The 14,585-nt window shown below is 38.9% G+C and overlaps 1 protein-coding gene across 1 annotated transcript in view; it reads right to left on the bottom strand.

Annotated features, from left to right (window-relative positions):
* Positions 1-2,647: 2,647 nt before the first annotated feature.
* Positions 2,648-14,585, bottom strand: part of PAPSS1 (3'-phosphoadenosine 5'-phosphosulfate synthase 1) — a 109,297-nt gene continuing 97,359 nt past the window's right edge. The window contains 1 exon segment of the mRNA XM_007472394.1: positions 2,648-3,362. Coding sequence (XP_007472456.1) covers positions 3,224-3,362 — 139 coding nt within the window. The 3' untranslated portion in view covers positions 2,648-3,223.

Raw genomic sequence — 14,585 nt, 5'->3', positions numbered from 1 at the left:
ACCGAGAGTTAGGAGGGCAGAATGTGTTTTGCACAACTTATATATAATTATATTCAGGACAAGACTGTGTGGAGGAGGAAATGGAATCCGCAGAAATACAAAGAGGCTTATAGGCCCTCTAAGAAATAGAGCCCACACATAAAAGAAGCCCGGTCGGCACATACTTCCTTACTTTGTGAGCCAACTCACCCCTGGATACATATGTGCTAATAAAAATATACCATATGTGGGAAGCATGACTTCTGAATTTTTCCTGATAAGGTATTTAAATGCTAACTTCCAAGATATGGACATAATTGTTCCCCTCTTGGATGGAAATGAAACTCAAATATGTGGTCTTGATTATCAGAGTGGAATACAGAATTGACAGATTTAAAACATTATATTTCTGCCAAAACATTATATTTCTGCACTTTCCTTTCCTCCTTCTTTTTAAAAAAATAATTATTTTTCCATTCATTTTTCCAGCTGATGGATAGATAAAAATGGCATTCAGATTTCCAAGACCACTTGGCAGTAGAGGTTTGGTGTAAGGGGTGAAGGTTTTAAAGATTGGTTTGGGGTCATTTTTATGAGCTGGGAAAGAAAAATAAAATTTCTACATATTTCCTATTTGTAGATTAAAGACACACATACCAACCTGTGGACTGGTAGAAATCACTGGGTACTTTTATTTTCTTCTCCGTCTCTCTAAAACACACAAGTGGGTGGCCAATCCCAAGAGCAGAGGGGCTTAGAATCATGTTCTCATCATGTCCCACTCCGGTGGGTTGAGGACAAGGGGCACTATGGGACTAAGAAAGGACAATTACGTGACAGAACACAAAGCTCCTTTTTCGACCACATTTCACCCTGATGCTGTTGATTTCTGTTCTAAACGTTCTCAGCTTGATTTTATGAGTATATTTTTGTAATTTTAGAAGGGTAAGTTTTCTGAGTGCTAAGTATTAAAATTTTTTCTCTATATTTAAACTTTAAAAATATGCTAACAGGGACTCCCCTGGTGGCACAGTGGTTAAGAATCTGCCTGCCAATGCAGGGGACACGGGTTCGAGCCCCGGTCCGGGAAGATCCCACATGCCGCGGAGCAACTAAGCCCGTGCGCCACAACTACTGAGCCCACGTGCCTAGAGCCCGTGCTCCACAAGAGAAGCCAGCGCAATGAGAAGCCCGCGCGACGAAGAGTAGCCCCCCACTCGCCGCAACTAGAGAGAGCCCTCGTGCAGCAACAAAGACCCAACGCAGCCAAAAATTTTAAATTAATAAAATATGCTAACAGTAAAAATCACCTTGAACTTAGCAGTATCAAGATTTTAATGTGAAGTATACATTTTTTTCACATCACCTGTTACAATCAGGTTCTTGGCAAACAACAGAAACTCCAGATAATTTAGGCAGCAAAGGAATATATGGGGAGGCTGTTGGGTCTCTTACAGAATTGATGGAAAATGCAAGAGAATGAGGCTTGGAAAATGGTCAGGAACGAAAGGAGGTGAGTGGCAGAGGACTCAGCCAAAGTCATGCCCTGGAATATTCAAGATCGGGTACTACTTTTGCACAGGAGACCCCCACTGCCACGAGCACCACCACCACTGCCCCCAGAAACTTGACTCTGTCGCTGCCACCATGAAAGCACAACTAACTCATTCTGTCCTTACATCTTTGCATCATTTCTACACATTCAACACTTAAGGTTGGAGTTTTTGAATTAGCTGAGCTGAAGTGCTATGTCACACCTTAGCTGTCTGTGGTTGGAGAGCCTCTCTGCAATCTTTCAACCTTTATATATTCATAAAAATTGAAGATTTATACAAGATTTATATAAAGGAGATCTCCCTAAAAGAGATCTAGATAATGTGTAACCAAAAAGTTCATATCAACTATCACCTCTAATTCTTCCCATCAACGTATGCATTCATATACTTTTTACATTGTCCACTAATGAATATTTTCATTCAGTATCCACTAGTGAATAAGTCCAGCCACTAGAAACTTTTACTCATATTCTCCATTTTTTTCTATTTATCAACTGTCTAATTGATTCCCTCAGTGATCTGCTTTTACTTTGTTTTCGTTTTTCCTTCTGTTTCTTTTCCTAGTGGTATTTTATTCCCATTTGCCTTAATGACAATACACTATCTCTGTGTATAATCTGCCATGTCTTTGTAATGCTGAATTTTCAAGGCCAGATCATGCAAGATTATTTCATCGTAGGAAATATGACTGCAAATCAAAAATGCTGGCATCTCAACCAAAATTAAATATCCAGCCCCTAAATAAGCATCTCCTCTTGAATATTCTACTTGAGGATATACTACAAGAGCAAACTTGATATGCTGCCCGCCCCCTGCCATGAACTAACCTCCCTCTATCATGTCTCTATTACTAGTACCACCATCTTAGGTATTTAAGAATATCAGAGAGTTACTTGGGGAAACAGGTTGAGTTTTTGGATGGAATGAGAATGCATTATTATTTTCCCACTTAAAAATTCACTATGAAACAGTGCTTGGAACTAATTATTATCAATAGATTCCAGTAATGAAAGACGCCTGACGCCTGTATTTTCCCTTCCCCATCAGAAATTTCTTCACAAGAAGGATAAAGTATGTGTAAACAAAACAATATTTTTAAAAAGTCACATAAATAAGAAGCCAAAAAGTTTAATTTTATTGAATAAAGTTCGTTCAGGGCTTACATAGATATTAATATACTTTAGATTATAACAGTTGAGAGATCAATAGCTGATGGGAAGGAAGGAAGCAAGCAGTTTGTACTTTCAATGCAGAAAAAAAAAAATCTAAATGCTGCAGACGTCTTGTAAAATTCCCAAAACAAGGTCTAGCCAAGTTTATTGTTTAGTGGATTTTTTCTTCTTTTTTCAAGAGATGAAAAGTGAGATTCAATGTGTATACTATTGGTTACTGATATAACAGCTTGAAAAAATCATGAGACAGAAGCATAAATATATTACAAAAAGACTGTATTGTAGGAATATTTAACTATAGTAAGTGGAAAAGATACATTAAAACCAGGAGTGTGTTACACTAGTTCAGAACAGAACTCATAAGGCAGACCAAAACTGATGCTAGTTAAGGAAAAGGGTCTGTTTTTAGGAAGCATGTCCATACAGATGCCACCACAAAGAAATGCCAACAGTAACTACATGGTCCCCTTTTGTTACTCAGCGAGGTGTCAAAGGTGAAATGACTGGGTTAACAGCTTAAGCTTTCTCCAAGGATTTGTAGTATTCCATCAGCACGGTCCAGGCCTTGGGAGCCATGAAACCTTCAGGAGGTTTCTGGCCTTCTCGGGCAAGTTTGCGCATTCGTGTTCCTGAAATAAATTCAAAGTCTTCATGGCTGAAAGGGAGAGTCAAAAAAGAAAAATGTTTCACATTTTTAAAAACTTAGTTATAGTGAAATTTTAAAAAAAGCATTCGTTCCTTCTATTCATGGAAGACAAGCTTAATGAAAAAAATATCTGGATGAAATGTACTACTTATGAATATCAACCTGATTTTAAGTTTGTCATTGAGCAAAAAACACCACACTATCAAAACTTACCAAAAAAAAAACAACAAAAATACAATAATGATCCCTCAGGATGCCCTTTTATAGACATACCCATTTCCCTCCCTCCTCCCCAACCCCTGGCAACTAATAATTTAGAAATAGAAATTTTTTCTTTTAGAAAAACATGTAATTTAGGTGCACATATTGAAAACTTTTTAGGAAGTCTGAATCTGGAAAGCTAAATGCATTTTGGAACATTAAGAGAAAAACTGGAACTTAAAAAATAACAATGGCACATAAGTAGCAATAATTAATATTATTCCATTGATAAGCTATTACACAAAGGTAGTGTTAGTTCTTTTCACCTTCACACCTACAAAAACACACAAAAGCCCTTAGACCATTAAGCACAGAGCACCTATGGCTATGACACATACCGTCTATCGGTAATTTCAACCTCTTCTCTCAAACAAGGGAACCGACTAGATAGCAGACCCAAGAACAGAGCAAGAGTTCTGGGTCACTCAAGCCACCAGATCACATCCCCTGTTTACTCCTAGTCAGCGACTGTATGTTCCATCCCCACTTGGCGATTTGAGTGAAATCATAAACTGCGAGTGCCCCTTGTTTCTAGAGGTATGCCAGGTACATTTTAGCTAATAATCACACTTCTAGGAATCTACGTAAAGGAAATAATCAGAGATGCCAACGAACATTATGCATAAAGACAGCTGTCTGAAAACTGTTTTATGATAGTAAAAACGTCGTAAATAATCTAACAGTTGAAGGTCTAAGTAAATTGTGGTACAGTCCTGAGCAGAATTACATAATCATTAAAGTATAGTTAAAGATCGGGTAAAATGTTCACAATGTAATAATGGGAAGTGAAATAATCAGGACGCAGAACTTTATATACAATATATACCAATGCAATTTTGTTAAAATAAGGGGGTGCGGGGAGGAGACGATCATAAAGAAATACACCCGAACGTTAACAGTGGTGATTTCTACGAAGTGGCATCACAGGTGCTTTTCGTTTTGTCATGATTTTTTCTGCAGTTTCCTACGATGATACTTCTACAATATCATCAATATCAAAATAAAATTTAAAACAATATATTATCAATAAGACCTTACTTTTAAAATCTCTATCCAAAAGTGATTTAAATAATTTTAAATAATGTGACCTTTAACGGATCTGAAACCTCAATCATTTAGAACACTGCCCTGATGACAGCAGATAAACAGGATGCTGACATAGCATTACACTCCCTATTCTGGCCCAACAGGAGTTACCATGGCTATTAATTCACCCCTAAAGGACAGACATCAGCAGCAAACAGTATATCTGAACAGTGCTGGGACATACCGCATATTCAGTCAATAACGACCAGTGATCAAGTACTTTATTAGCTTTCTAACTAGGAACTCAATAAATATTTGGTGAAATATGAATGAAAAGGTATATGTACAGAAAATTTTTATTCAATATAGAACCATTTAGAGTCTTATACAAGTCATTAGTCTCCATCCATCCTCTGGCCAAAAAAGGGCAAGAAGGGCTTTCTGATTGCTGTGGTTCATCTGAGCTCCTTATATATTCCCTTTCCTCTAAATCTGGACTATTCCCACTAGAGGTTTCTCATGCCCCTTCATAACCTCTTCAATAGTCATCTTCCGATCTAGCTTCTCTCTTGACCTTGCTCACCTCCACTTTATTTGGGGGGACCTGGTTCACTTAGTCTATCTGTGAGCTCTTGGGTTGTCCACCTGGTAGGACTGAGCTCCAGACCAAGGAAGAATTATTGTGATTTCCTCATGATCCAGTGTGCCCCAGTTTCTGGCCTCTCCTGCTTTTCTAATTTGCATTGTCTGTGTGCTCAATGACCCGACTGCTCACTGGTCTTCTGAACATTGGACTTGGTCATATTATCACCAGCCTCTACGTATCTTCCATCTGGCCTGTCCTTAGGCCTGCCCACTATCTGTTAGTTCCTAATATCAACTTGACTCTTGGTCCTGGATCTAGGTTTCCCTCTCATATTTGCTGCTGTCCCTAATTCTGGCCTCTCCAACTCCCCAGTGAGGTACCCAGACTTTAATGAATGTCCTACCCCACTCTGAAACACCTAAGAGTCTGAGAGTTTTATTCTGGAATGCTACACATATAGGATAAGAATATAAAAAAGTGGGCTTCCGTGGTGGCGCAGTGGTTGAGAGTCCGCCTGCCGATGCAGGGGACACAGGTTCGTGCCCAAACTTGTGGATAAAGAATTTTCTAACTTAATGATAACATGAAAAATTCACCAGAAATTTTAATTTTTTTTTTTTTTATAGTGTGCTCGGGGCACACTATCACCTATTCTGCCTTTTATTAATTTTATTTATTTATTTTTGCTGTGTTGAGTCTTCGTTTCTGTGCGAGGGCTTTCTCTAGTTGTGGCAAGTGGGGGCCACCCTTCATCGCGGTGCGCGGGCCTCTCACTCGTGGCCTCTCTTGTTGTGGAGCACAGGCTCCAGACGCTCAGGCTCAGTAGTTGTGGCTCACGGGCCTAGTTGCTCCGTGGCATGTGGGATCCTCCCAGACCAGGGCTCGAACCCGTGTCCCCTAGCATTAGCAGGCAGATTCTCAACCACTGCGCCACCAGGGAAGCCCAACGTTAATGCTTTTTAATCCCATCTCTTGCTATTAAGCAGAAGTCAGTACTTCCTTAACTCAGGCATGTGACACCTTCCCCTAGTCACCTGTCCGCTCTTCTATTCCCTGCACTACCAGAAAGACAGGAAGATATACATTCAACTCGATATTTCAACAGCTCTCATCTTCTTAGGTAAAACATCTTTTAAATGTCTGCTCACATTTTCAAAGATGACCGAAGAAAAGGAAAGTTTAACAGATATTGCTCCAAAGCAAGATGGATTCAAGTAGTTTAAATCTAGGGAGTATCTCCCACTTCTATCATGTGTTCAATGTGCAAGAAAAGTCAAATCTACTGTAATAGCCTGGCCCATGCAGAAGTGTTGGTTACAATAGTTCAAATATGAAGTAAGCTATCATCTTTCTCTTACATAAATGACTACAAACTTAAGGGGAGAAAAAGAAATTGACTGCATGTGAGATGGGTCTAGGAAAAAAGCAAGACTATAAGAGGAGATTTCCAAAAAATTCAGGAAAGGTTGGGGTTAGAAACGTAATTTTTAAATTTATCAACACTAAAATGAAAACCCAGTTTGAGAAAATGGATAAGCTCTCCAAGAAAGAAGACTTGCCAAAAGGGAAAGCATCTGTCGAAAGAGTAAGAAGAAAACCAAGATGATTATATGCAGGTCATGGAAAAAGAAAAAATTTTAATGTGAAGGCCAGAGAGGGGCTAAGGAAGATGACCATGGAGGGCGGAAAAATCCACTGGATAAACGAATCAGAATTTAAATTTTCTTTAATCAAGGAGTTTCAGTGGATGATGAAGGAAAGAGATGGAAGGGTAAAGTGGCAGAGACACACAGTGGAGAAAAGATTTTTTTTTTTTTTTTTACAAGAAAAGGGAGGTCTTAGCATGTGTATAGGCAGAAGAAAATAAGTGGCATAGAATGAGAAAAGGGAGGAGGATGAAAGCCAGGAGACGGTAACACGAAAGAAATGAAAGATGGAGAAGTCTGGGATGAAGAACACAGAGAAAGGAGCTCTGACAAGGAGGGTGAAAAATGAAGAAAAGAAGAAATAGTGATGACGTGGAGTTAGAAAAAGATGAGGCGGTTAATGCAAGATGGTCTCAACCTTCTCAATAAAAATGTAAGGTTGTCTCCTGTGGGTAAACAGAACCTGTGTGGGAATGAACTGATAACAGGATCCATCAACACAGTTTGGTGACTATCTCTAGGCTAGAGAGGTTACCCCTCAGGGCAGGGCTCAGCAAAGCAGCATCTGGAGAGGAAGTCAAGGGTGTGGAGGGGTCCAGATCTCTCCAATTGCATCTAAAAAACCCTCATTCCAACCTGATGGAAAACTGGTTAGCTCAGCTGACAAATATTGCTTGAATGTTTTAGTTCCTTAGGAGGGTCACTTATCAATTCCCTAAATAAGTGTCATTAAGGAAAATTATGACCGTCGATCTTTCTGGCCATGTCAATTTAAAATTTTGAATTCAGAAAGGAAACCCTGTGTCCCATGCATAAAGTACCTGTTCCTGATGGGGCAATGAAAAAGACACGAGGGAGCAGGTTGTAGAATGACTCTGTCCTGACTTTGTGATTAAAGGAAAAAAGCCAGACCAATTAAAGTCCTTTCTTTCCTCAGAATGCCAAACAGTCTGAAACCCAGAAGTCTGCTTGCATTCCTTCTGAAATTGAATTTTAAAACCAAAGTCCCTGGGTACCTCTTTTCCTGACACTATTTCACACTCCATCTGCCCCGCATGCCACAAGCATTTCTTCAACACATGAAACGGGAGTTTCTGCTGCCACATGCTGGTGGTTCCACTCCACCCTGGCTACGGAAAACACATTTATTTCCCTCTGCCTCAGACTTGTATTTCTATCCCTCACATGAGGATTTTACTTTTTATCAGAAGTCAGGTGCAAGGAGTTGACACTAGAGTCACTATCTGTAATCTAATCACAGTTTTCACAATTACATCTTTAAATGGATAGCATTTTACAGAAAAAAATAAATCAAGTAAAAACTGAGGCATCTGTGGAATGCTCTAAAACTAGCTCTGAACTTTACCTGTGAGTAATCGGGAATCTGGCAGAAGCAGAAAAGGCTACTAAACCTTAGTCTTTCACTACAAAGCAACTCTAGCTAGTCCATCTAATTACACTCGTTGACCCATCTCCATGGCACCTGAAAAAGGAAATGCAAGTCTGTTTTTTTTCTTCCTTCCCTTTTCAAAACCACTTGGTCACAGATTCTTACAATCCACAGCTGACAGAACGCCTCCTCTTAAAACACACACACACACCAAAAAACAAAAAACAAACAAAAAGAAACAACTGAAGGGGAAGGGGTTAGAACGCAAGGACAGAAAGAGCACACCATCCAGCAGACTATGTGGGACCCTGTGGGTCCAGCATCTTGTCCCATGTGGGACACACAACTACATATGGCCAGCATCTTGCCCAACTGCAAAGTACAACAGCTCTTGGCCACTTGTTGAAGATTTTAATTCTTTACAAATATCTGCTGTCTCTCAGTCCACATATGTGGCCATCAGAGCCACCAGCACAAGCTGTTCAGACAAGAAGCTGGGGTCAGCCCAGGGGCCTTCAATTTTATCTTTCAGAAGTTCATATTCAATTAGACCAGCTTTTTAAAAAATACTAATTAGATGATAAGCAATCAGAGACGCAAAGGGGAGCTTCTTCTCTGATAGAACTAAAAATAATGCTAGTAACTTATAAGTGAATCTAATTAACTATTTGGGGGCTAACTACCTTTCATTTAACTCGAAAGAAACTCATATATAATGCAGTATACATAAAAACACTAAGAATTCTCTTCAAATACAAATCATCTGTTCAAAACCAGATAATTAGTTAGTTATGGCTTTCTTTCCAGGAGCCAAAAAGCATGGCATCATGCATGACAAATGTAACAATTTTTGTTTCCAAACCAAAGACCAACAGAAATACATGAAAAATTTAATTGTCTCGAACTAATTTATCAAAATCCTTAATTCATCATGTTTTCCTCCCCTCAAAAATCTTATAAATAAAAGCTAGAGAACAGCTCCTATCAGACATTCAGTCAAACAAGAAGTTTCCAGGGAATGCCTACTCATCTTTCTTCCAATCCCCCTGTTGCAAGCTACCTAAACCTACACCATCATTTCATTAATTCTTGCCTGCACTAATGCACACCTTCACACTGACTTCCCTCCCATATTTCTCTTTTCTATACTGCTAGGTCATTTCCATACTTTTACGTGCCACGTAGTAGTTTCAAACTTGTTTTGGTTTTAATAAACACTGCAAGTATAGTTACTGTGTAATCCATGTCTGGTAATTCTAGTATGTGAAGTCTCTGCAGGTCTGCTTGTGCCAACTGTAGTTTCCCTTTTTGTTTTTTTCCTTGCTTTGGTGCTATGTTTCCTTGTACACTTTACCATTTTTTACTTAAGCTGTTCATTACACTTGTATAATTATTTGTGGGAATAAACTGAGGTCTAGGACAAAGGAGTAATGCTCTAGCGACAGTCTACATTTGCTTCTGCTGAATATTTAGGGGCATGCCCAGTTAAGAACCACCAAAAACTAATTTCATGGCTTGAGGGCTTTTCGGTTGTTTATCTGTTTTGTTTTGATACAACCCGGGTAGTATGAGTTTGGCCCATGTGAACAGTTCTGAGCTTTGAAGCCTCAAGCTCAGGGCTGTGCTCAGTCTCCTGGGGTAGGGGAATGGGTGGGGTTCACTTCAGATTCTCTCTTAACTACCTACGGTGGGAGGGAGCATCAGCTTAATGGGAGCGTCTCCTGTTGGGACTCCCCACCTCGGGCAAGACCATGGGAATCAGCACTCAAATCTGCTAGGTCAACCAGGACAAAAGCAACTTCAACACTCAACCTACCTGAAGTTCTAACCTTCATTTAGTGGCTTAACCTCACAGTTCTTATCATCTTATCAGCACCACAATACTTTTATGAAAACGTTTTCCTTTATCCAGAATTTTTAGTTAATTTCTCAGGAGAATCAACCTGTATAATCCAACTTACCTAATTACCAAAAACCTGAACTTCCTAATATTTAATGTACATGGTAACAACACACTAACTTTTCAAAATCTATTCCAGTTTGTACCTTTCAAAGAGCTGCCTCATCTCGTCCCCGTCTCATCGTCCGCCTTTCACTCTTTTCCAGCCCACCCTGGCCTTCTTCCCAAACCCTCTGAGTCTATCTCACCTCAGCACCTTTGCATGCACTTATCCCTTTGTCCAGAATGCTATTACCTCCTTCTTTACCAAGCGAATGCCTTACTCATCTTTTGGAGCTCAGCTCAAATGTCTCTTGCTCCAGGAACCCATCCCTGATAACCCAGACTTGGTCACACAAGTGCTAGCAGAGCTTCCCACAAGTCTTCTGCAAAGCACATGCCATCCTTAAGTGGTTTACTGTCTGTCTTCTCTAGAATGTAAGTCCTATGAAGGCAACAACAATATCTGCTTTTTCCAACCACAGTGCCCACATTTAGCAATGACATGTACGTAGTAAAGACTCAACAAATAGTTAATAAATGAATAAAGCATAGCAAAGTTGGAAAGTTTTATACTAATTTCAATGTAACATGTTGACTTTAAAACAAGACACAGCATATATAAAGTATATAAATTGACTTTCAAAAATATACATAGTATTATGTCCCTAATTATGATTAAAATGTACAGTAAGAAAAGACAATGCAACAGATTTTAAATTAGACCTTATCAGTTAATGGTTATGCAATAACCCCCTGCAATAAAATATGTGCAAAATCTACAAACACAGGACAAGATTCACTGGCAAGTTCATGCAGTTACAGTCAGACTTCTAAAAGTTTTTAAAAGAAACATCAAAATTAATAAGTGGAATTTATTTAATGAATGGAAAAGACAGTTCCCCAGTACTCTAACAGAAATATTTATGTATGGCAAAGACTACATAGCAAGAAAGAAAAAGAAAAGAATTCACACAAGAAATATTTCAGGGGTCAATATGACAAGACCTGGATGTGAAGAGTGAGGTGGAAGGATAAAGGACTTCAAGATTCTACACAACGGGGAGAACAAGTAACTAAGGAAATTTAAGACTTGGAGATATATGAGGGGGAAGGTAAAGTTGCTTCTGGGCATTTTAAATAATAACAAGAAATCTAAGCAGAAAACACCCATTAGCGTGGTAGATAGAATTCTAAGATGGCCTTCATGACCTTCACCCCATGGTGTTACTACCATGATATGTCCTTATATGGCAAAAGGAATTTTGCAGATGCCATTAACGTTGCTAATCAATTGACCTAAAATAGTGAAATTATCTGAGTGGGCCTAACCTAATCACTAAAGCTCTCTAAAAGCAAATATTCTCAGATGACAGCAGTAGTCAGAGATTTGAAGCCTGAGAGCGATTTGACCTGAGGGAGGTTCTACTGCTGAGATGAGTGGGCCCACAAGGAAGACTCTCAATGTGGCTTCTAGCTGCAGAGAGCAATCCCCCCGCCACTGTGATAGCCAGTAAGAAGATGGGGAGCTCAGTCCTAAACCCGTTAAGGAACTGAATTCTGCCAACAAGAGTCATCTTGGAAGTTGATTCTTTTCACAGCCTTCAGATAAGAGCTCAGCCTGGCCAGAGAGTGCAGCTTGGCCCACCCAGACTTCTGACCTAAGGAACTGTGAGGTAAGAAATGAGTAACGTTTTAAGCCACTAAATTTGTGTCAAGTTGTTACACAGCAATAGAAAACTAACACATAATTAGCAACCTGGAAACACTGAGGAATAGCTTTAAGAGTCACCACACAGAAACCACTAGAACAGATGAGCTTTCCTGTAGAAAGTAAATATAAGAAGTTAAGAATATATGAGAAATGCCTTGAAGGATGCCTCTAAGTAGAATGCTTTTAAAAAATGACACTAACAGGGGCATCCCTGGTGGCGCAGTGGTTGAGAGTCCGTCTGCCGATGCAGGGGACACGGGTTCGTGCTCCGGTCCGGGAAGATCCCACATGCCACGGAGCGGCTGGACCCGTGAGCCAAGGCCGCTGAGCCTGCGCGTCCGGAGCCTGTTGCTCCGCAATGGGAGAGGCCACAACAGTGAGAGGCCCACACGATGCAAAAAAAAAAAAAAAGACACTAATAGTACATGATTTAAGGTATACTCCAGCATTAAAAAGTATGAAAGAAGTACTCTACTGATAACATGGAAATAACCAGACAGCAAACATTTCTGTCCACCTGCCCCTGCACTGACCCATTTCCACCAGGCACTCTCAGTCATGTGCACTCTCTCTCTTTTTGGTGAGGTGCTACTTCAATAATCTCAACCAAAAGTTTGCATTTATCTATCCAAATACAAAGGAGAAAAAAATAGAAATAGCTGAATTATCTCTAAAAGTTTGTAATATCTGAAAGAATGGGCTTCAATCTTGTCCTCCTAAAAGTAAATTTCCTTGAGTCATTATTACAGCTAATATGAACCTACTTAACTTCCTAAGTATAAACAGATGATTTTTATCATAATTCTTAATAATATCTTGCCTGTAATCTTGATGAAGTTTGTTTCTTTCTCCCTAAGCCTTGCCTTACACTGCTATTTAATCAAATCAAAAGCTACAAAATCATTAATTACATAAAATCTGGCACTGAATGACATCCATTAATCACACATAAGACAACGTCATATGTGCATAATTAATAACTGTGTTTTCTCACTACATCAAAGACTATCGCCTTTCCACAAAATTTTAATCACTTTCCAACATATCCCATCAACTTAATTATATTTGAACATAAATATAAAAAATTAGAAAACTAAGGCAGTTTTAAAGCTTCCCAAGTTACAATTTATAAAGATTTGGTAACTCAAAAAAAATTCCAAGAAAATGAGCCAGTCATGCAACTAATATAGAATTCATCACTGGAAAATCTTATGAGAACTGATGTAATTATTTAGGTTTTGAATGATTAAAAGAGAGACTTAAAGAAATATTACACAGATTTAACAAAACATGAAAGTTATCAAGGGCTTCCCAGCACATCATTAAGCTACATACAGATGGGTTCTAGGAACCTGTGTGTGATTAAATCAGCTGATCACGCAAAGAAACCACAGTAAGGAAACACATCGGCACAAGAAGTGTAAAAGAAAAGCTCAACTCTATTTAGTTTTGCTTCCTTAACTCATCAAAATGGAAACTCACCTAAGTTTTAAGCATTTGGCCACTAGCAGAACAATTCTATTTCTCACCCCTCACTCTATAAGTGATTGTTACTTTCAGAACAAGGTTATGCTCAAACATCTTGTACACAAAGTATACAAACAAACTGCATGCTGGGTGAGAAGTGAAGGGTTGCCCTGCTCAGAATTCCATCTCTGACACTATACAGTCTACAGATTTGTAGGAAGGCAAGGCTACCCTCTGTGGTGGGCAGCGGGGTGGGGGGGAGCTTTCAAAAGAACTGTCAACGGGTAATCCTCTCTCCAGACTAAGGAAATTAAAATCTCTGATGCTGGCCCTACATATTTTGAACCACAGAAGGACAGACCTATATTTGAAACTTTTTTATTTTCCTTAACATTTAATTTGTACTTTCAATCACCTTCTGCAGTAATATAGTTCAAGGTTTACGCTAATTGCTTTTTCTTTAAAGAAATTTTCTTTAAGCTTGTAAGGCATCTCTTTGGTAGAAAAAGTCCATTTACAACTCTCAGCACATCACTTTTATAACTGCACTTCTTTTTAGACAGTGAAATTGTAGAATGTGTGTATGTATGTATATAAATATATATATATAGACATACGCATACATAAACACACACACATTTATATTTAGGGTAAAACAAAACATGCCACAATTTAGAGCTATTTCTAGGTATTGGCAAACCCTGATTTTGTACAAGGGTAAAAATATTCTGGTTTATTGCAAATTCTTCTCATGGTGTGGTTCTGATGTATACTATAACCTGGGCCACAGCTTGGATGTTCAGAAAATAATAGTCTCGAGTGGCCACACCAAGGCTATTGGGAACAGTCAGGAGTTCTTTCATATTTCCCCAAACCAGCTATCCAATAAGCCTTTTCTGTTCATTGACTCGTAAGGTTTTCCTGTATATTGCTACAGTCCATCACTCAGAGAAGACTGCTATCATCTAAAATTATGCAGTTTCTCCAGAATTATTATCATTAAGTGAGAAGACAACAAATCCCTCAAACTCCATTGTTAACAGTAGTATTTCTTTATCCAGATAACTTATTATTTAATTAAATGACACCAAATTTTATGTCCCTTTCAGAAACAAGAGAATGTGTTGATTTTTAAAGTTTCTTTTTCCTTCTTGTCTGCACCATTACAAAAAAGGCTACAACAAATGAGGACACAGGGTTAGG

The sequence above is a fragment of the Lipotes vexillifer genome, unplaced genomic scaffold, assembly GCF_000442215.2.
Source record: "Lipotes vexillifer unplaced genomic scaffold, Lipotes_vexillifer_v1.1 scaffold22, whole genome shotgun sequence".
NCBI classification, from domain to species: domain Eukaryota; kingdom Metazoa; phylum Chordata; class Mammalia; order Artiodactyla; family Lipotidae; genus Lipotes; species Lipotes vexillifer.
This window is presented reverse-complemented; position numbering and strand designations above follow the sequence as displayed.